This window comes from Chiloscyllium plagiosum, unplaced genomic scaffold, assembly GCF_037043375.1.
Source record: "Chiloscyllium plagiosum isolate Xiang-an unplaced genomic scaffold, Cpla_swu_hap1 HiC_scaffold_14, whole genome shotgun sequence".
Classification (NCBI taxonomy): domain Eukaryota; kingdom Metazoa; phylum Chordata; class Chondrichthyes; order Orectolobiformes; family Hemiscylliidae; genus Chiloscyllium; species Chiloscyllium plagiosum.
This window is the reverse complement of record NW_028270152.1, coordinates 38,983,764-39,008,129: the sequence shown is the minus strand read 5'-3', so window position 1 is coordinate 39,008,129 and position 24,366 is coordinate 38,983,764. Positions and strand designations below refer to the sequence as shown.

The following is a 24,366-nucleotide window of genomic DNA, read 5'->3' as shown; positions in this document are numbered from 1 at the left end:
AACATTCTGGCTGACTGGACTGATTAATCCTATCTGTGGTGCACTGGTTTTGAAGGTCGGTCAGCAGGGTGTTGTGAAAAATTGTCTGTTCTGCTATAAGAACTTTCTCTTCAACATGAATTGGCTTTAACGCAACTGAAGAATTTAGGCCGTTATTTGTAGAACACAAACTTTCCTTACCTGTATTGGTTATAACGTAATTCCGGCCCCATTAGTTTAAATGGTGCGGCTACTGTGCGATTTGCTTATAACATGAGATCGCACGAGAAGGGAACTATCATCTTATATCAGAACCAACTGTACGTAGAGTTTGACAAGACATAGATATCTTGAATCCACTGTATATTAATCTATTTCTAGCCATCGAGACATGTCCCACTACCCTTAACAATAATATGACAACCATGGAGCACATCGCAGAAACATTATAAACAGAAGTAGGAAACTGATTTACATTAGATCAGATCACCAGAGGTAGGTTTTAAGCAGCGTCTGAAAGAAGGAAGAGGGATTAAAAGGCAACACGTTACTGTACATACTCTTTTAAAATGAGACTTGTAAGGAAATTCCTTTGTCTTACCATTTCTGAATGGAAAGCAATCTGTTTGCCCAGTCCAACAGAATCACAGATCTAGAAAAACAATGTCACAAGATTCACAACTACTTAATAGATACTTTTGATTAATATACAAGAATTTATATTAAAATCAATTCTATCATTTTTACAACATTGGTGTTTCAAGTACTGTCTAAACTAGATAACACCCCATGGATAAAATTAAGCTCGAGGGTTGGTAAAGATTTTAAAATATCTCAACCAGAGAAAGGGGGCAGAAATAATGGAGAGGTTAGGGAAATTGTGCTGATTACCAAATGCAATGGCTTTACTGCTCCCAAAGTTTAGTTTAAAAAAAATGTTGACTCAGAATAAATACTGGAGAAGTCAGTTGACAATACAGGAGTGGGAGAGGAAGCCTGGCCATTACAGAGACAAGGTTGCAGGGTGACAAAGACTGAGAATCTGAATAATAAATAATATTTGACCTTTAGGAAGAGTAGGGAAAAAGGAAAAGGAGGAAAGATTAGTGCTGACAATACAGATAGGATATGTGTGTGTGCGCGCGCATGCATGTGCGAGAGTGTGAGAGAGAGAAAGTGAAGGAAAGAGAAAATCTCTGATCTGAAGAACAGGACGTGGCATCTGTTTTGGCAGAACTAAGAAGCAGCAAATGTTAACTAACATTGGCAAGAGCAGTTTATAGTCCTCCAAACAATAGTAATAATTTAGGGCACAGGATGAATCAATAAACTAGGGATGCATGTAAGAATAAGGATACAGTAATCATGGGTGACTTCAATCTGCATGCAGTCTGGGTAAATTTAACAAGCAATGCTGTGGAGGAGAAATTCCTGGAATCTATTTAAGATATTTCTCTGAGCAATACATTGAGAAACCCAATAGGGCTTAGGCTATTTAAGATCTCAAATTATGCAATGAGAAAGGGCCAATTAATGTGAAAGAACTTTTAGGGAATTGTGACCACAGTATGATAGAACTTTCCATTAACTTTTAAGATGTAGTGAACATTTTGGTGATTGGGTGAACATTTTGGTGATGGTGACCACAATTCTGTGACTTTCACCTTGGTTATGGAGAGAGATAGGTGCGCACAACAAGGTAGATTTTATAATTGGGGGAAGGGAAATTACGATGCTGTAAGGCAGGATTTGAGGAGCATACGTTGGGAGCATAGGCTGTCAGGGAAGGATGTGGTGGAAATGTGGAATTTTTTCAAAGAGCAGATACGACGTGTCCATGATATGTATGTACCTATCAGGCAGGAAAGAAATGGTCGTGTGAGGGAGCCTTGGTTGACGAGAGAGGTTGAATGTCTGGTAAAGAGGAAGAAGGAGGCTTACATAAGGTTGAGGAAACAGGATTCAGACAGAGCAGTGGAGGGATACAGGATAGCCAGAAGGGACCTGAAGAAAGGGATTAGGAGAGCTAGGAGAGGGCATGAAAAATCGTTGGCGGATAGGATCAAGGATAACCCCAAGGCATTTTATGCGTATGTGAGAAACCAGAGAATGACGAGAACGAGGGTAGGTCCGATCAAGGACAGTAGTGGGAGACTGTGTATTGAGTCGGAAGAGATAGGAGAGGTCTTGAACAAGTACTTCTCTTCAGTATTTACGAACGAGAGGGACCGTATTGTAGAAGAGGAGAGTGTGAAATGGACTGGTAAGCTAGAAGAGATACCTGTTAGAAAGGAAGATGTGTTGGACATTTTGAACAACTTGAGGATAGACAAGTCCCCCGGGCCTGACGGGATATATCCTAGGATTATGTGGGAAGCAAGAGAGGAAATTGCAGTACCGTTGGCAATGATCTTCTCGTCTTCACTGGCAAAGGGGGTGGTACCAGGGGACTGGAGAGTAGCGAATGTTGTGCCCCTGTTCAAAAAAGGGAATAGGGATAACCCCGGGAATTACAGGCCTGTTAGTCTTACTTCTGTGGTAGGCAAAGTAATGGAAAGGGTACTGAGGGATAGGATTTATGAGTATCTGGAAAGACACTGCTTGATTAGGGACAGCCAGCACGGATTTGTGAAGGGTAGGTCTTGCCTTACAAGTCTTATTGAATTCTTCGAGGAGGTGACCAAGCATGTGGATGAGGGAAGAGCAGTGGATGTAGTGTACATGGATTTCAGTAAGGCATTTGATAAGGTTCCCCATGGTAGGCTTATGCGGAAAGTCAGGAGGCATGGGATAGAGGGAAATTTGGCCAATTGGATAGAAAACTGGCTAACCGGTCGAAGGCAGAGAGTGGTGGTAGATGGTAAATACTCAGCCTGGAGCCCAGTTACAAGTGGAGTTCCGCACGGATCAGTTCTGGGTCCTCTGCTGTTTGTAATTTTTATTAATGACTTAGATGAGGGAGTCGAAGGGTGGGTCAGTAAATTTGCAGATGATACGAAGATAGGTGGAGTTGTGGACAGTGAGGAGGGCTGTTGTCGGCTGCAGAGGGACTTAGATATGATGCAGAGCTGGGCTGAGGAGTGGCAGATGGAGTTCAACCCTGCCAAGTGTGAGGTTGTCCATTTTGGAAGAACAAATAAGAATGCGGAATACAGGGTTAATGGTAGGGTTCTTAATCAGGTGGAGGAACAGAGGGATCTTGGGGTCTATGTACATAGATCTTTGAAGGTTGCCACTCAGGTGGATAGAGTTTGTAAGAAGGCCTATGGAGTATTATCGTTCATTAGCAGAGGGATTGAATTCAAGAGTCGTGAAGTGATGTTGCAGCTGTACAGGACTTTGGTTAGGCCACAGTTGGAGTACTGTGTGCAGTTCTGGTCGCCTCATTATAGGAAAGATGTGGAAGCTTTGGAGAGGGTGCAGAGAAGATTTACCAGGATGTTGCCTGGAATGGAGAGGAAGTCGTACGAGGATAGGTTGAGAGTTCTCGGCCTTTTCTCGTTGGAACGGCGAAGGATGAGGGGTGACTTGATAGAGGTTTATAAGATGATCAGAGGAATAGATAGAGTAGACAGTCAGAAACTTTTTCCCCAGGTACAACAGAGTGTTACAAGGGGACATAAATTTAAGGTGAAGGGTGGAAGGTATAGGGGAGATGTCAGGGGTGGGTTCTTTACCCAGAGAGTGGTGGGGGCATGGAATGCGCTGCCCGTGGGAGTGGTGGAGTCGGAATCATTGGCGACCTTTAAGCGGCATTTGGATAGGTACATGGATGGGTACTTAATCTAGGTTAGAAGTTCGGCACAACATCGTGGGCCGAAGGGCCTGTTCTGTGCTGTATTGTTCTATGTTCTATGTTCTATGTTCTATAAATCTGACACTAGTATCTTAAATCTAAACAATATCAATTATAAAAGTATCAGGAAGAAAATTTGTCCGATGATTATAAGTTTGTACATAGATAGGCAGTGGATAGTATTGAAAATAACAAATGCTTCGTTTTCAAAAATCATACATTCCTTTAAGGTAAAAATATCCAACAAGAAAATTGAGAAAGTCATGACTAACGAGAGAAGGTAGAGACAGCATTGAATCAAAGCAGGAGGCTAAATATTTTGTTTCTGTCTTCAGAAGATAGCAAATCATCCTAAAATAAGTAAAATTTAAGAGTCTAATGAGAGTGTGTGTAAGTGGAAGAAGTTAGTACTGGAAAAGAAAGTTGAATTGGAGAAATTAATGAGATTGAAAGTTGTGACATCTTGAGGACCCAATTAACTTTCACTCTGGAGAACACTGACAGATGATGACAGATTAAAGCAGATGCACTGGTGATCATCCTTCAAATTTTTTTTACTGATTCTGAATAATGCTTGCAAATTAGTATGCTGCAAATTTACCCCAAGTTTTTAAGAAAGAAGTGTCTAGGAGAAAACAAAGATTGCGGACAGCAGCTTCATAAAGCATTAGAGCGAGAACGAGAGCGAGAGAGAACGATAGCAGCTTCATTACCACTATGAAAGTGTGTGCAAGAACAGCAGTTTCACAAAGAACAGGCGAGAGACGGTCAGCAGTTTCTCAGGCCAAATGAGAGCGCATGGGAATACAGCTTCATAAAGATGTAATTGGAGTGGAGAGAGATGGGCAACAGGGCGAGATAAAAATCATTGGCACAGAGACCCAACAACCTGGTTCTACCTGCCTGAACCAAAATGAAATGTCACAGGAAAACAGGGAGATGACAAATGAGTATTTATTCACTGTCTATTTTGATTGGCCAATTGGATGAAATCTAGAAACAAATACTGAACGTGAACAGTACAGTCTAGAAATCTTAATTTAAAACATTTAATAACCAAATCAATTAAGTGAATACAATGGTGATGACTGGGCAGGCAATGAGTTGTAGCTGTCGGGTGCTGATGTGATCCTTGGTGACCACATGTACAGCCAGCATTGCTGCCAGAACAACTTCAGCTCAGAACTGATGAGCTGGAATCTGAGCTTCTCACCCTGTAACAAATCAGAAAAGGGGACAAGTACTTGGATTGTGCTTCAGGAGGCAGTCACACCCTTTAAATTTGGTCCATGGCCAGGAGCGAAGGGTGCACCCATGAAAGAGGCAGATATGGGATCCAGAACGTAACAGTGGAAGCACCTCAGCCACTGTCGTTGTCCAACAGGTATGAGGTTCTTGCTCCTGGTGTGCACAAAAATGCAAACTGCAGGGAGGATGAGCAAACTGACCCAAACACCATGGTACAGGACACTATTCAAGTGGGGGGGGGGGGTGGGAAATGAATAAAAAAAGAGAAATGTAGTAGTACTAGAGAATAGCATTGTTAAAAATAGATACTGTTCTCTGCAACAAAGATAGAGAATGCTGTGATGCCTACCTGATGCTAACATTAAGGACATATCTTCTAGGCTGGAAAGGAACTTGTGGGAGGGGAAGAATCCAGTTATCACGGTCCACGTATATACCAATGACAAAGAAAGAGACTCTGCTGTGCAATTATGAGCTACTCCAATTAAATTAAAATGCAGAACTAAAAAAGTAATAATCCAGATTACCATCTGAGCCATGTGCACATTGGCATTGTGTAAATAAAATTGCAGAAGTAAATGTGCTGCTTAAAGAACAGTATGGAGAAATGGGTTACAATTCATAAGCAATTAGCACCAGTACTGTGGAAGGAGAGATCTGTTCTATTGGGACAAGCCTTATTTGAACCATGCTGGGGCCTTTGTCCTGATCAATCCTATAACGACAGTGGTAGATAGGTTTCTAGAACTAACAGAAAGCAGGACAGCTGCTTGGTGGACCAGGCTCCTCCTAAGCTGAAAGCGTTAGAGAAGGGTTGAAATCATAGAATCATATTGCACAGAAAAGGTCTATGAGCCCACCATATTTCTACTGACAAAAATACACTACTACTTACTAGTGCCGCATCTGGCACTAGGTGCATAGCCCTAAATGTTATGACACTTCAAGAGTTCATCCATGTACTTTTTTAAAAGGTCGTGAGGTTTCCTGCTTCGACTAATATCCCAGGCAATTCCAGACCCTCCACCGTCCCTGGGTGAGAAAGGCTTTCCTCAAATCTCTTTAAATCTCCTGCATTTCATTTTAAAATTATGTTGACTTGATATTGACCCTTAGATTAAGGGGAACAGCTACTTTCTTTTTATCCTGTCCATGACCCTCTTAATCTTAAACACCTTTATTAGGATTCCCCCTCAACTTCCACTGCTCCAAAGAAAGCAATCCAAGCTTATCCAGTCTCTCTTCATGGGTGTAATGCTCCAGCCAGGCAGCATCCTGGTGAATCAACCTGCACCCTGTCCAATATAATCACATCCTTCCTAAAGTGTGGTGACCAGAACTGTGGCCTAACTAAAACTCTGCACAGCTCAACATGACCTTTCTGTTCTCATAATTTATGCCAGGACCGGTAAAGGCAAGTGTCCTGTATGCCTTTTTAATTAGCCTATTAACCTGTCCTGCCACCTTCAGGGATCTGTGGACAAGCAGCCCAAGATTCCTAGTGTCCTACCATACATTGCGTACTCTCTTGTCTTATTCCAATGTCCATCACTTCACACTTATCAAAGCTAAATTCCATCTGCCACTGATCTGCTCACCCGACTAGTCATTTATATCCTCCTGTAACCCAACATCTTCCACCTCACGGTTAAAGTTTGGCCAGTTGGTTGTCATCTAAATGTACTTATCACACCCATCACATCCATATCCTCATCTACATTATTTATGAATATTAGAAACAGTAAGAGATTCAGAACTAATTCCTGTGGTATGCAACTTCACACTACGCTCCAATCAGACCAACAGCCTTCAACCACTACCCTGTCTCCTGTCACTAAGCCAATTCTGAATCCAACTTGCCAAGTTACCCTGGATCACATCAACTTCCCAGTCTTCATCCAAACAATTATCACCTCCTTGAAAAATACCACTACAGTTGGTTCTGCTATAATGCAGTAGCTCTATTCTCACGCAATCCCGTGTTATACGAAAATTGTGTAATAGCAGCACCATTTAAACTAATGGGGCCAGAATTAAATTATAACCAATACACACTTTAAAAGTTCGCACTTGAGAAACAACATTCCCAATTTGTCAATTACATTTTGGCAAATTTGCATTAATGAAACTCGCATTATAGCAGAACAACCTGTAGATTTGTTAGGCACACTCTTTCTCACACCCTTGAGGGCAGCGTTCTCCTTTTTCTAGGGTAGGAGAGCCTGCTATTAAGGAAAATCATAACCCAAAGACTATTTCCCTCACAATGCCATCTAAATATCACTAAGTCTCATTTGACCATGACATCAGGGTCCTAAAATCCACAGAGACAATCAAGCCCAAGGAATGAGGTATCAAAGCTGGCAAAGAGAAGATTGGACAAATTAACAGATGAGTAAATATTATATTGAGTGAACCGGCCAACAGTTAGGAGCTTAAGAGTGCTTAGTCAAGTTGATTTAGGAGTAGCTGTAGAAGAAAGTAAGTAGAAAGAGGGGTTTTGAAGGGTGCAAGTAAATGTTCATGTGGGCTTGATATCAATTAAGCCTTGAGGAGATGGCAGTCAATAAAATGATCATAAATATGGGTAGCAGAGCTTTTATTGAGGAAATGCTATAGAGAGCACAAAGAACCAATTAATTCAGAGTGGGACGAGGGAAACAGAATGTGATTGAAAGTTCAAGGATGAAGTGAAGAGGACAAGGGATAAAGGGCAATATATCTCAGAGTTTGATGATAGGACACAAGATATTTAGTGCTCAACGAAGTGGGTGCCAAAGCAGGAAGGATAGAAGCAAAAATATTACATAATTATAAGCATCATGCTACCACCAAGGCTTGGAAAAGGCAGGTGATAGAGAAAATGGCTGGTCATGAAGGCTTCAATTCGGGAAATGTCTCATCAGGGAGCCAGACTTCAATCAAAGCTGAGATGTTATAATAATCGTCCACAAGGTTATGGGTTAAGGTTTTAGTTCATGAGTGATTTATTGGAAAGAAATGTGATTGGTCAGGGATTGTTGTTTAATTGAGAGATTTCAGATGCTAATAGTGGGGATGGTATCAGCTGCACAGGAAGAAGTCTAGACAGGTTAGCCCCCATTACACAGGTTCAGCAAGATGCTCAGTGAGAAAGGAAGATAAGGCAGGTGAATACCAAGATGGGAACAGACATTGTTGTTAACTCACTCAGGGTAATTCAATTCTATTACAATGGTAGTATACAATGACAGTTGAGGCATAGTGATAAAGCAGATGGAGTTTATGCTGCTGCATTTTGGAAAAACAAATCAGGTCAGGACTTACACACATAATGTTAAGGTCCTCGGGAGTATCAATGAACAAAGAAACCTTGGAGTGCAGGTTCATAGCTCCTTGGAAGTAGAGTCACAGGTAAATCAGATAGTGAAGGTGGGATAGGTGTTGGGAAGTCATGTTGTGGCTGTACAGGACACTGGTTAGGCCACTTTTGGAATTCTAAGTGCAATTCTGGTCTCCATTCTTTGGAAGAATGTCGAGAAACATGAAAGGATAAAGAGACGATTTACAAGGATGTTGCCAGGGTTGATGTGTTTGCGCTATAGGAGGAGGCTGAATAGATAGGGGCTATTTTCCCTGGCATATCAGAGTCTGAGGGGTGACCTTATAGAGGTTTATAAAACCACAAGGGGCATGGCAGGATAAATAGACAAGATATTTTCTCTGGAACGGATGAGTCCAAAACTAGTGGGCATTGATTTAAGGTGAAAGGGGTAAGATTTAAAATGGACCTAAGGGGCAAGTCTTTCATGCAGGGGGTGGTGCGTGTGTGGAATGAGCTGCCAGAGGAAGTGGTGGAGGCTTGTACAATTACAACATTTAAAAGGCATCTGGATGGGTATATGAATAGCAAGGGTATAGATGGATATGGGCCAAATGCTGGCAAATGGGACTAGATTTATTTAGAATATGTGGTCGGCATGGACAAGTTGGACAGAAGGGTCTGTTGCCATGCTATATACCTCTATGACTCTATAATGGGTTAAGGGCAGGAGGAGGGAGGGAGTGATTGCAAAAGGACAAATGACATTATGATTGGATAAAGCAGAAAGACATTCAGTGATTGGCTAAAGGAAAGAAGAATCTGAGCTATTGAAACGCACACTTATACGGACACAAAACAATTCCCAGTTTAAACATGGTAGGGATGAGATGAGACAGGACTGGGAAGAGACAGTACATTCTATGGTCAGGTACACACAAATCCAATAACCCAGACTCAAATGATCTGAATGAGTTCAACTGAACTTTCCTGAGTTTTACTGTTCAATTGATGATATTGTTTTGGTTTAAAGTAGAATAAGAAACACTACCAGAAGGTATGCTTCCCCTTACCTTCTCTCCCTCATTGTTTGATTCAAACACATAGCAGATGGAGACCGGTCGTCCTTCTACTCTGCTTCCTCCGGTATGCAGCACAAACCCGAAGAGACGTTTGTTCTCTTTGTGAGTCGCACAAAGAACCACATTTTGCAAAGGGAACTGCAACAAAAAAGTACAAAAAAGACAACAGATTCAAGAAAGCTTCTGTAACACAGAGTAATAGGGCTTAATTAATACAAGCAGAAGACTTCTTTTTTAAGTGAACTAGACATGAGGAAGCTTGAAAATACCAACCCTTAAGCGAATGACTTGAGTCTGAGGATCAATCAACCTAAAATGCAAAGTAAACTATAATCAGCCATGTACATAATATAATTGATCATGTACAGAAAACAATTCTATGAAACAGAAGAACTAACTTACTTCAAACAGTCACCAGTTACTAGTAAATGTGACTCGGTCATCCGAAAGATGTTATGTATAGCACGGGCAGCAAGGATTTGACGCATTGTGTCACAAATAACATCCGAGGTTTCATTTGCTTTTACTTCCATTGATCCAAGAAATCTCACAATAAACAACTGATGAAGTATAGATTCTGCGGATATTAGAATAAAAACATCAATCTGTTTTAATTGATGCAGTTCACTTTACACATACAAGGAGTCAGAAAGGGTGAAACAAAAGGAAATAGAATCAATGACCTGTATCAAGTTCAGTCAGGTCAGGTCAGTAGTTTATCCAAAGTTAAATGAATCACATAGCTTGAACTACACTATCTGTGAAGTCCATCTCTGAGAAACATCAATTACTTATACCAATGTTGTTTTTAATTTTCTCCTTGCTTTGATTATTCACACAAGACTATAAAATATGCTAACCTTGAAGGACAATAACTAAAAGTACAAAGTAACAAAAAAATTTGTAATAAATAGGAACGTATCTGAATCTTCCTAAAACATGTTAAAAACAAATATATTCTAAATATCAACAGTGAAATTGTGGCAATACTAAACCTTGAGATGTGTAAGAGTGATTCTTGCTCCTTATTATTCTGGGATGCATGATGGAGGACTTGATGACCACTATCTTATATTTTGAAAACAGTAATAAAAACTATGGTCTGAATTTATTGCTCTTTACAATAAATGTGGGGCACGGATCTTCAGAGGTGAGAAAGTTGGCCATATTTCCTGGCTATCAAGGGGATTACCTGTGAAGTCCTGGCTTTCCTGAAGCTGCCAGCCAAATCAATGGACATAGCCATTGAGAGATACAGTGTAGCTGGCGGACAAGACTGCAGAGCCATGAGGAGCTTCACCAGTAAGCAGGGAGTTTTCTTTTGGAAGATCGCAGGGGGAGGGGGAAGGTTGAAGGGATAGGGATGGTTCAAGGGATAGGGATAGCAGTTTCAGCCATCTACGCTGTTCCACTTCCTTGTCCCAATGGAGGAAACTACAACCCATTCCCTGAAATTGCCGGCAGGTCAGCCTGGTTTCTCTATTGGGAAAGCAACCACTTTTAAGGCCTGCTGGGAAGTCAGGTAAATCAGACCAGTGGCAGGGTGATGCCCTGTTTTGGAGCCAGGTCAGAAAGGTTGCCCATGGACATTGCCATGTAGTGCTTGATTGCTGTGGGTGGTGGCGGTGTGCAGATGTGAAGTATCTGGCTAGTGCCAACCTGACTGATTATTCGCCCTTCCCTGCCACTTGTCCCACTTGCTCAATAGGCAAGAAAATTCCACCCTATGCTACTCATCCTTTAAAGAGCACTAGATTTTTCAGCATAAGCTCTATACAGCAAATATTGGCCATTCTACTATCTTTATGGAATGACCTAGACAGATGACTGCACTAACATGACACAATCATTTAAAGCTTCACACTTATATATTCAAGAAAGAAAAAACTTCACTGTTCCATTTCTTGCACAGAAAAACTAATCCTTACCTTCAGGCTCCTCTGTTTTTGGCTCCCCACATTCTCCAAATGGATTTGTTCTAATGGAAGAATTAAAAATGGCAAAATATTTGATTACTTTTAAAGGAACAATTTTTCTTCTTTTTTTGGTCAAGTTGCTTCCCTTCCTTTGTTGAAGATATATTTCTGTGATACACAATGAAACATTTTCCCCATTTTCATTCATGAGTCTAAGAGTAAGTGGGTGTGGGTTATTCAACAGCATCACAGCAAATCAATTCATCCATTACCCAAAAATCACATTTCCACTTCAGTTCAAATTTCTAGATAGTAATCAGAAACAAGGGTCCTTTCTGATGATTTCACCACCTCCTCTTTCCCTAACCAGGGACACACTAGTTAGTCACAGTGCTCCTTACATTGCCTCTATTAATATTGCTTAACTCAGTTCAGATTGAAGATCAAACCTTTGGATCCTCGTTATCTATCTGGCTGAGCTACTCACTGCAAGAAAAAGCTGACTGTAAGAGAAACATTTAAAATCTAACAATTAAATAGGAAAAGGTTTTGGAAATCTGACACACTGAGAGACAAGAGTCTTCTTGAGAATTGAGAGTTTAGGATTCTCTTAAGGTTAACATGCACGTCAGTTTGCAGTTTAGAAGACAAATGCAATGTTAGCATTCATTTCAAGAGGGCGAGAATACAAGAAGGGAATTGGTTTAGCTCAGTTGACTGGACTGTTGGTTTGCACAGCAATGTGATGCCAACAATGTGAATTCAATTCCCAATACTGGTTTGAGGCTACCATGAAGGACTATCCTTCTCAACCTCCCTCCCTCGCCTGAGGCCTGGTGGCCCTCAGGTTAAATCACCACCCGTTGTTTCTCTCTTGAATGAGAGAGCAGCCCGTATGGTCTGGTAAGACTATGGCAACACAATAATAGTACAAGAGCAGGCATATACTGCTGAGCATATATAAGGCTTTGGTTAGAACGCATTTGGAACACAGAGCAGTTTTGGGCCACGTTTCTAAGGATGGATGTGTTGGCCATGGATGGGATCCAGCGGAGGTCTGTATTTGATAGAGGTTGGAAGGATTTGGGCAAGTGGGGAAACACCTTGAAATTTACTGAGAATACTGAGAAAGTGAGGATTGCAGACACTGAAGATCAGACTCAAGAGTGTGTTGCTGGGAAAGCACAGCAGGTCAGGCAGCATCTGACGAGCAAGAGAATTGATGTTTTGGGCATAAGCCTGATGAAGGGATTATGCCCGATACGCCGAATCTCCTGCTCCTTCGATGCTGCCTGACCTGAGAATACTGAGAGTCCTGGGTAAAGTGGACATGGAGAAAATGTTTCCACTAGTAGGACAGACCAGGATTCAAGGGCACAGCCTCACAGTGAAGGGTCAATGACCCTTTAGAACTAGAATGAGGAGGAACTTATTTAACCAGAGGGTTGTGGATCCACGGAGTTCATTTCTACAGAAAGTTAAGTCCTTGGTGTATTTAAGACAGAGATTGACAGGTTCTAAGGGCATCAAGGGTTACAGGAAGAAAGCAGGATATTGGAGCTGAGAAACATACCACCCTTGATCGAATGGTGCAGCGCACGATAGACAAAATGACGTAAATCAGCTTCTTATCTTATGGTATGAAATTTCTCAATAAAAGTAAAGTTACCATAGTCCCAGAGGACCATAGGACTGTTCTCTAATTTGAGAGAGATGACTGGTAATGTGTTTAAGCATTAGTACCTCAGGCAAGGGACAAGTTTGAGAAGCAGGACCTTCATTAAAACCACAGCTGGTATGTCAATTGAACCAGTGCTATTGGCATCTCTCTGTATCGCGAACCAGCTGTCCAGACAAATGAGCTAATTGACCCCAATTTCTCAACATAGAAAGCATGAAAACATTCTAACCAAATACTTCCTTTCCAAACTAAAGACAACAAACTTTCAAATTAAAGGCAAAAGCTTCAGCTTAATTAGCAGACTTAACCTCTTACTATTGAAATGCCGAAGTTCACAAACACTTCTTAAAAAAAAAACTGGTTCTTTACACTTACCTGGTTCCTGGTCCTGAAATCTTTGCTTGGTTAGACAAGTCCTCACTGACAGAAGAAATTATGTCAAACTGAATGGGTGTGTCTGGAGCAACTATTGAGTCTAATGACGCTGCAGAAAGAGAAGCAGATTCTGATCCAACAGAGCTGGAACTGTTTGCTCGAGAGGGATGAGGTCTGCTGTGGCTGTTAGATGCAAGTTAGGATTTTAAAAAATGAATTTTTTTTCCAGGGTCACTACGGTTACATTTTCAATTTTTTTTTTAGTACCCAAAACTCAATACAGTATACGACATCACACAACGAAGATTCACATTCATGCCCTTACACATCTCAGGTAAAGCTTTGTGCCAAAACTGCAAATAAGGCTCTGTGCACCTTCTAGTAACTTAGGATCTTAGAATTTATTTTAAGCAACACAACTCTTGTGCTGGGTTTGCTCCAGTCTGCTGTTATTTCTTTTCATGTACTTCGCCACTTGAAAGCTATCATAAATTCTACTTTCACTACTGTTCTGAAATAGCATGTCATGTTCTGGAAAACTACTACATTCTTCTTCAATAATTTGTTTTGTTGAAATTTCATGTTCCAGGAGATTTGAAAAATATTACATTTAGTGGTTAAAGCGGTTTATAAAAGTCTAGTAACAGATTTTCCCTTTACTGACGTTAATTTGAAACTGCTGCAAAATCAAGGGGATCTCCAGATATCTAGCAGATATGCAACTTCAAGTATTTACACAGACAGCAAATCATAATAAACAGCACAATATATCCTTTAATTTTTATTAATTTTTCCGAAAGCAGTGACAAATAGAGATTGGAAGCTGAAATACCACAAACTTAGAAAACACCAAACATTCTGGAACTTCTTAATCAGCAATGTTTCTTAAAGGAAACATCCGACATACAAATATAAATTTAGATTTTCAAGGTGAAGAGTATTTGATTTAGTATAATATACCTCATTAACAAGGTACTATTTGCACAGATTTTCAGTGACATTACACAGTAAAAGGGATTAAATTATTTGCATTCTGCAAAGATTTCAACACTGCACAGTGGAGGTAAGTGTAGAATTCTTGATCACACCTTTTAGATTTCCATATCTATTTATGTAAGTTTGGTTGCTAGAAATTACTATCAATTTCAGAGTAGTACTGTAAGCAATACTGACAGTTCCGCCACAAAATCCAGATCAATTTTCTTATTTACTTATACCATTTAAAGCATAACTTACAAGTTTCAAAAAGATCAGTTAGGTGTGTGATTATTTCTGCCTAATGGAATGAGGCAATCAAGCTCAAGAGTGCTCAGGTAAATGGCCATCAGCCTGAAACATTAATCCAATTTCTCTCCATTGATGCTGCCTGACCTATCAAGTATTTCAAACATTTTGTTTTCACTTAACATTAGATATCAAGTTTACTCTTCAGAATCCAATTCCAGAATCTAATTTCTGCTTACACTGTAGGCCTTGAGATTTCATGGCGCTGTTGAAATGAAGGGGAAGGTGTAACAGCCTCCAGAGCAGACTGGTTTACACGAGCAGCCAATTCCTGTAAAGAGAACAAAGTGACTTACTGATTGCTGCAAATCTCCACAGCTGTTTGTTCACTGATAACTGTGAAGTACAATGCAGTAGCCAACATTTATAAGGTTTCATACAATTTTGCTTTGATGCACATAACAAGTTAACATATAACTGGTTTACATTGGTGATTACTTATTAAGTTCACAATAGGTCTTGGCACATCATTGTCTATCAGGGTATAACTCTTGACTGATATTCAGTTCCATCTGCTGGAAATCCTTCAGTATGGACCACTGACAAGCAATGTTTCCTCTAATTTATTTTATACAACAGCCCTGTGCAATCCCTTTAAGAATTATTGCATAGACATGTTTCTTGCATAATTGTTAAAAGAAATGTTAATTGTGTGCAGACTATTTGACTCATTGTATGGTATGTTGTGGAACTGCTGGTTAGTTGTCAGACAAAGATGGAAAACTGCTGGTGAGATGGTTATACTGCCTCTCAGATGAAGAACCGTCCTGAGGGAGTAACAGGAAGGAGCAGGGAAAAATAGGAGAATAAATTGGTGACATCTTCTAGGCTAAATAACAAACAGAAAGAAAATGGAATAGAATTGTTGAAAATTATAGATGGAGGCTAATTGGTTCCTTGCATGCATGCAGTCTTATTGAAATGCACTAATCCCAGTTTTTGTCAATAACTCTGCAATTCCTCATTTTAAATATCTGTTCAATTCACTCTTTATATTATTTATAGCTAGCACCTTTGTAGGTAGAGCACTCTGTATCCTAATTGTGCTCAGGGTGAAAATATTTCACCTCATCGCCCCTCTAGATCCTATGCCATTTACTTTAAAGCCTGTGATCTCGGGACATTGAATTTTACTTACCATTGTAATATGACTCAATCTATAAATTCAAATGTAATATAATTACCTGTGTGTCAGAAACTATGAGATTACAATGCTAGGATTCACCATCATATAGTTTTATTTCTTCAAAATAAGTCCATGCCCACTTATTTCCAAGGATTGAAAGGTATTCAGATCCTTTCAATTGCATAGAGTAACATATTTATTAGAATACACAAGTTTCTGAATGAAGAACCATCTCTCAATAAATTAAAGTACTGGAGGTTATGGAATGGCCACATCTGAATTACAGATTTGAATAAATAAAAAGTAATACCACATAAATAAATGAGAAAGAGAATCAAGACCATGAAATTTAGTAGCTTAAAGCATGCTGCGAACATAGAACCCTCTGGAACTTATTCTTTTATTTAATTGATGCAGATAGAAAATTATCAATCGCAGTAACATGCAACCTTACTTCTGGGTTTTCGCTGAGATAGATACGTTTGGAAATATTATTGATTGTTGCAATCCACTACAAAGAAAAAGGAACATTAAAATAAGCAAAAATGCTTATAATAGGCATAATCCAGAAAATAAAACACAGTATATTCTCTTCCCATCATAGAACTTGGATATTTTCTTAGTAATGAAGACCACGTTTCACACACAAGATTCAATAACAACTAAAGTAAGTGCATACATGGCTGGCTACTAATGTTAAATGGAATCAACATATGACCCAAGAAAGATATTGAGAAGACAACTCAAAGCTTTTACTAATAATTAATAGTTCGGGCATATGTATTAGAGTAAACTGAATTGCAATGACACAGTTTGCGCTCTAACTCGAAAGTGAGGCAATCTAGACAATCTGATGGTTTTACATGGGCAACTGATCTCTAATGGGGGGTGTTATTGTAAACTAGATAGGACGTTTCAAGGACATCAATGTGGCACATTTCATTGCCCATTATATTATTCAGGTAGCTAGGTTTCTCTTAAATTCACAAAGTCTAGATAAAAAGTGTTCAAAGCCTCGGGTAATACAGTTTAACACCAACTTGCAAATCAACTTGTCCAAACAAAAAAAGTGAGATTATCAAACTGTGACAAAGAAGCGTACAGCATTTTTGAGTTTTCCATGTTTGCAAGAGAAATTTTTGTAAACACTAAAATACTGTTTCTGATACAGCAATGTACAGGTCAATCGTGCCAACTCGAATTTGCTGTGATGCGATTGATAAATTGGGGACGCTGTTTCTAAAGCGTGAATTTTAAAACGCGTTGGCTGTAACATGATTACATCGCCAATATTTTAAACATTGTTACTAAAATGCGATTCTTCCATTGCGTTATCAGAGAAACAACTGTGTGTGATTGACATCTTGCAAATGTGTCACAAAGTATTCTAACATGAAATGGATCTAATAATTTAATAGACCTATCCTTCAACCTTTTCTTCATCTCTAACATTGTTACTTCATCCATTCACTGTTTTATTGTTGTTAGCATAAAGTTTATCGACAAGTGATTAGCATCCTCAATTAAAAAAGACATTTTTTGTAAGTACAAGAATCTCACAGTACATACATGCGTATGTAGTAATTGCAAGATTGTATTTAAAGTCGTGTTATGAAAGAAATGCTCATATTGGGAAAGACTACCTTCAAAGCTTACCTCTTCACACTCTTTTTTACTCTCTGCTTGTAAAAGAACAGCTCTGGAATATTAAAAAGAGCCATTAATTTTTTTAACCTCTAAATGATTATACATTAAAAAATGACAGAACGTGTTGAACTATTCCATAAAGCTGTGTAGTACTTTATTAAAAGGGCTGAATTATTACAACCATAGACATTGGAAACTTCACTTAGTTGGCTCTAAAAAAAAAATTTTCTTACAAGCTGTAAATGGGTTCTTCTAAAAATAGTGCCTCTGCAGAACTGTTTTCATCTTTTCAGCAATAATGTTCTTGTGATAGCTTTGTGACAGTGGTAGCTGTAGTCCAAAAACTACGCAGAGTGAAAGATACCATCATACATGTTTACAGCACTCAAAGTCCCTTTGGCCCACTGAGTCTACGCCAGTCAAAAACAACCATTAACTATTTTAGCCCCATTTTCCTGCACTTGGCCCATATCCTTGCATGCCTTGGCATTGCAAATGTACATCTAAGTAATTCTTCAATGAAGGTTTCTGCTTCTACCACTTTTGCAAAATGAGCTCCAGAGTCCCACCACCCTCTGAATAAAACAAAATATTTCTCATAGCCTATCTCAACTTCCTGCCACTTACCTTAAATCCATGCCCTCAGTCAACGGTCCAATGGGTAAAAAAATTCTGTCTACCTATCTATACCACTCATAATTTTATACATCTCAATCATGTCCCCTCTCAGATTTCATTGCTCAAGGATAACAACCCCAGTCTATCCAGCTCTCTTCATAAGAAACTCTCCTACCCAGGCAAGATCCTGGTAAATCTCTTCTGCACACTCTTCAGTGCAATCACACTCCTATGTGAGGAGAATTCACTACAAGGGTATACAGGAAAGCCACACACACAGACCAAGTCCTAAACTATGAAAGTAACCACCCCAACACACACAAACGAAGCTGCATCAGGACACTATTCAGAAGGGCCACAGCACACTGCAGTACACCAGAACTGCAAAAAGAAGAAGAGGAACACCTATACAAGGTATTCGCCAAAAACGGATACCCGCGCAACTTCATCAACAGATGCCTAAGAGAAAGACCACGGAACGAGGACATACCACAACCAAAAGGACTAGCCACACTACCATACATCAGGAGCATCTCGGAACTGACAGCCAGACTACTGCGACCCCTAGGACTCCTAACGGCACACAAACCAACAGCCACGCTCAGACAACAACTCACCAGAACGAAGGACCCGATACCCAACATGAGCAAAACTAATGTAGTGTACAAAATACCATGCAAGGACTGCACAAAACACTATATAGGACAAATAGGAAGACAGCTAACAATCCGCATACATGAACATCAACTAGCCACGAAACGACACGACCAGCTATCCTTAGTAGCCACACACGCAGACAAAAAGCAACATGAATTCGACTGGGACAACACTACTATCATAGGGCAAGCCAGACAGAGAACAGCCAGGGAATTCCTAGAGGCATGGCATTCAGCCACAAACTCCATCAACAAACACATCGACCTGGACCCAATATACCAATCACTACAGCGGACAGCTGAAACTGACAACCGGAAGCGGCAGGGACAGACCACTATAAACACCGGAGGAAACATCAAAGAAGCGCTTTGCAGGAGGCTCCCAAGCACTGATGATGTCGCCTAGCCAGGGGACGAAACGTTTGCAACAAAAACTTCCAGCTCGGCGAACAGAACCACAACAACACTCCTATGTGAATACCAGAATTGCACACAACATTCCAATTGTGGCCTAATCAACTTTTAATACTGCTATAGCATAGCCTCCTAGCTCTTTTTAAACTCTAGAAAATCATAGGATCCCTGCGGAAACAATTAGATTCACTACACTGTGAAAACAGGCCCTTCCGACCCCACAAAGAGTATCCCACCCAGACCCATTTCCCTCTAACTAATGCACCTGACATTATAGGCAATTTAACATGGCCAATTCACCTGACTGACATATTTGGATTGTGGGTGGAAACTGGAGCAACTGAAACCCACGCAGACACAGGGAGAACATGCAAACTCCACATACACAGTAACCCAAGGCTAGAATCAAACCCAGGTCCCTGGTAATTGTCAGGCAGCAATTCTAACCACAGATGCCATGCTGTCTACGCCTCAGCAAGCATGCCGTATGCCTTCTTAACCACATTTTCTAACTGTCCGGATACCTTTAGGGACCAATGTGGTGTAAAATTCCAAGCAGTGGAATGTGGTGAAACGGTTAAAAATTATGTCCCAATACATGTGTGAATCTAACCGGAATGGAGGTGTTGCTTAGTCCCGTGTGAATCTTATTACACACCTCCCCGTGTGAATCTTCTTATCTGTATGTAACCAGAATGGAATGTGTTTTTTAGCCTTGCTCTGCTGTTCACATGAATGTTTATATCTGGAAAAGAGTATATCAGCTGGAAAAGTCTCCAGTTCGGTGAGTCTGCTCCGGGGTTACGTTTAACCGCCGAGCGTGGGTTGTTGGCAACCGCTCTACGAGAACTGACGGCTCCCAGTTCCGGTAACATGTAGAGTGAGTATAAGCCAGACCCGGGAGTCTGCTCCGGGGTTACGTTTAACCGCAGAGCGTGGGTTGTTGGCAACCGCTCTACGAGAACTGACGGCTCCCAGTTCCGGTAACATGTAGAGTGAGTATAAGCCAGACCCGTTGTGGCGACGCTGCGGGGAATAAAATGCCCATATTCTAGCAGACTCGCCTCTTGGTCGTTTGTTCTGTGTCAGACTACTCTCCTACGAACCTGACCTTGAGAATTTTTTAAAACATTTGGCGTAGTCGGCAGGATCAATCGCAATTGAGGAGAGATTTTGATACAGAACAATGTTTTGGAAAAAGACTAAGAAACCAGAAGAACAAACTGTGGAGGTCCCGACCGTCCCGGGATGGCATGGATGTGGGCATGTACGTGGCAGTTTGTTTGAGAGAGGATCCCAGTCCTGCCGAAGAACCCCTTGCCTGGGGTACAGCGGAGGATGTGGGCATGTCCAAAAAGCTGAAGCGGAGTTAACAGAATTGAATGGGATTGAACTGAACTGAACTGAGTGGAACTGAAGTGAATCAAATTGAACGGAACAAAATGGAACTGAGCTAAATTGAATTGAAATGGACGGAACTGAATTGAACACAATTGAATTGAACTGAACAGACCTGAACTGAGCTGAATTGAACTACACTGAATTGACTGAACTGAAATTAACTGAAACGAATTGAACTGAATTAAGCATAATGTAACACATGTATTGGGCCAAGCAGTGGAATGTGGTGTAAAATTCCAAGCAGTGGAATGTGGTGAAACGGTTAAAAATTATGTCCCAATACATGTGTGAATCTAACCGGAATGGAGGTGTTGCTTAGTCCCGTGTGAATCTTATTACACACCTCCCCGTGTGAATCTTCTTATCTGTATGTAACCAGAATGGAATGTGTTTTTTAGCCTTGCTCTGCTGTTCACATGAATGCTTATATCTGGAAAAGAGTATATCAGCTGGAAAAGTCTCCAGTTCGGTGAGTCTGCTCCGGGGTTACGTTTAACCGCCGAGCGTGGGTTGTTGGCAACCGCTCTACGAGAACTGATGGCTCCCAGTTCCGGTAACATGTAGAGTGAGTATAAGCCAGACCCGGGAGTCTGCTCCGGGGTTACGTTTAACCGCAGAGCGTGGGTTGTTGGCAACCGCTCTACGAGAACTGACGGCTCCCAGTTCCGGTAACATGTAGAGTGAGTATAAGCCAGACCCGTTGTGGCGACGCTGCGGGGAATAAAATGCCCATATTCTAGCAGACTCGCCTCTTGGTCGTTTGTTCTGTGTCAGACTACTCTCCTACGAACCTGACCTTGAGAATTTTTTAAAACAACCAGTAGTTAGGCTCATAAAGGTCCCACCGATTTTCCATGCTTCCCAGGATCCTAATGTTCATCAAGGACTTGCCTTGCTGAAGTCCAAGTAAATTACTTCAAATGCATCACCCTCAGTTACACACCTGGCTACCTCTTCAAAAACTTTAATCAAGTTGGTCAGTCGTGACCTCCTTTTAACAAGACTATACTGACCGTTCTTGATTTATCCCTGCCTCTCCAAGTGCAGATTAACTGTCACTCAGAATTACAAGTGCATGAAAGCCTTGAAGAGATTACGTGGCGATGTTGACTTAATGACAGAAATGGATGAACTTCTGGAGGAGCAAACTGCACTCAAAGGTCAAAGTGCAAAAAGACTGTGGGATTTGTTCCAAGACCGCTCTGTTCTTTGGCAGTTAATCATCACCTTGGTGCTGGGTAGTGCCTTACAGTTAAGTGGGAACGATGCTGTAAGTAGGAGTGACATCCACTGGATGTTTCTCACAACTGGAAATGTAAAAGCAAGTGCTATTAGTGTAGTACTAGTTATGTGTGGTGAAGTTTTAATTTTTCCTTGTGACTGCATTTCAAAATACATTTTGGTGGGAAGAATGAGGAAAAACCTCTATGAATAAAGTGGCACAATTTTTAAAGAGGGTGCAGGGACAGAGAGATCTGGAGGTTCACTTATAAATTGTTGAAGGTGGCAGGACAAGCTATGAAGGATGGTGAAAAAGCATAATGGATCCTGGAGTTTAATAATATAGGCATTGAGTGCAAAAGCAAGGAAATTGTGGTAAACTGTAACAAATCACCAGTTAGGCCTCAGCTGAAGTGGTATCCTTTTCTGGACATCACATGTTAGAAAGGATGTGAAGACAGTGAAGTTAAATCGGAGGGACATAAATGATGAGGGATGTCAGTGTTTTACGCACCTCCTGAGCAATGTAACCTGTATGCTTCACTGTGTCTAAGCACCCTATGATCTTTATGTCCTTGTTTGTTATGATTTGCCCGTACTGCTGGCAAAACAAAGCTTTTCACTCTACTTAGGTACATGTGACTACAATAAATAAAATAATATAAAATTATGTGGAGAGATCGGATTATTTTCCTCAGAGCGGGAATGTTTAAGGAAAAACTTAATAAAATATACAGAACATAGAGTGTGGTTACAGAAAAGAATGCTTCTGTTAGCTGTAGGATCAATTGCCAGAGGATACAACTCTAAAGTATTTGGCAAAAAAAAAGTCCAAAGAGAAATGAGAACATTTTTATATAAAGCAGGCTGATACGATCTGGAACACAATGCTAGAAAGGCTGGTGGAAGCATACTCAATAGTTACCTTCAAATTGGACGAGCACTTGAATAGCAGCAATTCACAGGGTTACGGGGCAACACCACATGACAAAAGATAGCAGAGATCCTGTGTACGTTACCAAACATTCATGAGGTCAGCAACCTGGGGCTTTGCTCACAAAGATAATGGCTCCAACACAAACAGACTGACCATCTCTTCAAGATTGCATGACCAGGTAACTCATAACTGTGCATATCTCAATGAAGTGGCAATGCCAGTGACTAGTAAAGATTGCGCTGACCGTTGTGTACCATGGAGTTTATTGCCAGAGAGGGCAAAAGATAGATCTAGTATCGAATTTTATTTCTGAGACTTGGGAACAAACCCTCTTGCACTCTTTTTCCAACAATATCCTGTGCTGCTTGAGTTACTTCACCTCAGTTAGCTATCTAATGAGTCAGGTATTTTAGAGTTGAGTGGCTGCCCATTCTAGTGTCTTTGTACAGTTTACCATTGACATTAACTTTGCTGTGACACTGCGTCTAATTGTGCCTGCCATTTGGCATGTTTGTGTATGTTTAGGTTTTTACACTTTCTTTGTGAGTTCTCTAGTCATTGTGGAGGGTTTCATCTAAATCAACAATGATGGAAATAAGTTTGCCTGGTGACAAAGATCCAGTGGGAGAATGGGAAAGACTGCACCATTCAGTGGGGAGTTGAAATGGGCATATCTTCTGTATCCTAAATGACTCTGACTATGGCAAGTGGCTGGAAATGTTAGCTGGGATGTCAAAAGCTCAGGCAAGTAGATATAGTAGATAGCCAACAGCATTTCCCCATGGTAGGGGAGTCTAAAACTAGAGTGCAAGGGTTTAGGTGAGAAGGGAGAGATACAATAGGGTCTAGAGGGGCAGTGTTTTCATACAAAGGATGGTGAGTGTCTGGATTGAGTTGCCAGAGGTAGTGGTGGAGGCAGAGTACAATTTTGTCATTTAAGAAACATTGGGATGGGTACACGGATAGGATAGGTATGGAGGGATATGAATCAAACACAGGCAAATGGGACTAGATTAATTGTGAAAACTGGGCAGCATGACAAGTTGGACCGAAGGGCCTGTTTCCCTGCTGTAGACCTGTATGACTGTATGTAATTGTGAAACCTTTTAAGATTGAAGAACTGAGAGCTACAGAGAGGGAGAACAGAGAGGCATGTGCTAATTTCTCAGGTGAAATACAATGTCTTAGAAAGAACAATACAGAGAATGGCAAGAAAGATTGAAATGAGAGAGAAGGGAAGCAGAAAGAAAAAAATTAAAAGAAAATTGCATTTGGCATTTAGAAAATCTCTATCAATAGTTAATACCTAATAGAATGTGACTTCACATTATTAATAATTTATTTTCAGTGCCTTAGAGTAATGGTAAGGTCCCAGGGAGTGTTGCTGAACAAAGACACCTTGGAGTGCAGGTTCATAGCTCCTTGAAAGTGGAGTGGCAGGTAGATAGGATAGTGAAGAAGGCGTTTAGTATGCTTTCCTTTATTGGTCAAAGTATTGAGTACAGGAGTTGGGAGGTCATGTTGCGACTGTACAGGACATTGGTTAGGCCACTGTTGGAATATTGCGCGCAATTCTGGTCTCCTTCCTATCGGAAAGATGTTGTGAAACTTGAAAGGGTTCAGAAAATATGCTGAACAGGTTGGGGCTGTTTTCGCTGGAGCGTCAGAGGCTGAGGGGTGACCT

At 40.7% G+C, this 24,366-nt stretch overlaps 2 protein-coding genes across 2 annotated transcripts in view; one reads left to right on the top strand and one right to left on the bottom strand.

The window, feature by feature from the left end:
• The window catches only part of appl1 (adaptor protein, phosphotyrosine interacting with PH domain and leucine zipper 1), a 70,451-nt gene that overhangs the window by 10,616 nt on the left and 35,469 nt on the right, over positions 1–24,366 (bottom strand). The window contains exons 12-20 of the mRNA XM_043708116.2: positions 17,445–17,487; positions 16,243–16,299; positions 14,842–14,933; positions 13,379–13,561; positions 11,335–11,384; positions 9,809–9,983; positions 9,680–9,716; positions 9,398–9,544; positions 581–631 (exon numbers count right to left, since the gene is read on the bottom strand). Coding sequence (XP_043564051.2) covers positions 581–631; positions 9,398–9,544; positions 9,680–9,716; positions 9,809–9,983; positions 11,335–11,384; positions 13,379–13,561; positions 14,842–14,933; positions 16,243–16,299; positions 17,445–17,487 — 835 coding nt within the window. The remainder of the gene's footprint in view (positions 1–580; positions 632–9,397; positions 9,545–9,679; positions 9,717–9,808; positions 9,984–11,334; positions 11,385–13,378; positions 13,562–14,841; positions 14,934–16,242; positions 16,300–17,444; positions 17,488–24,366) is intronic.
• Positions 1–24,366, top strand: part of asb14a (ankyrin repeat and SOCS box containing 14a) — a 293,833-nt gene that overhangs the window by 251,948 nt on the left and 17,519 nt on the right. The window lies entirely within an intron of this gene.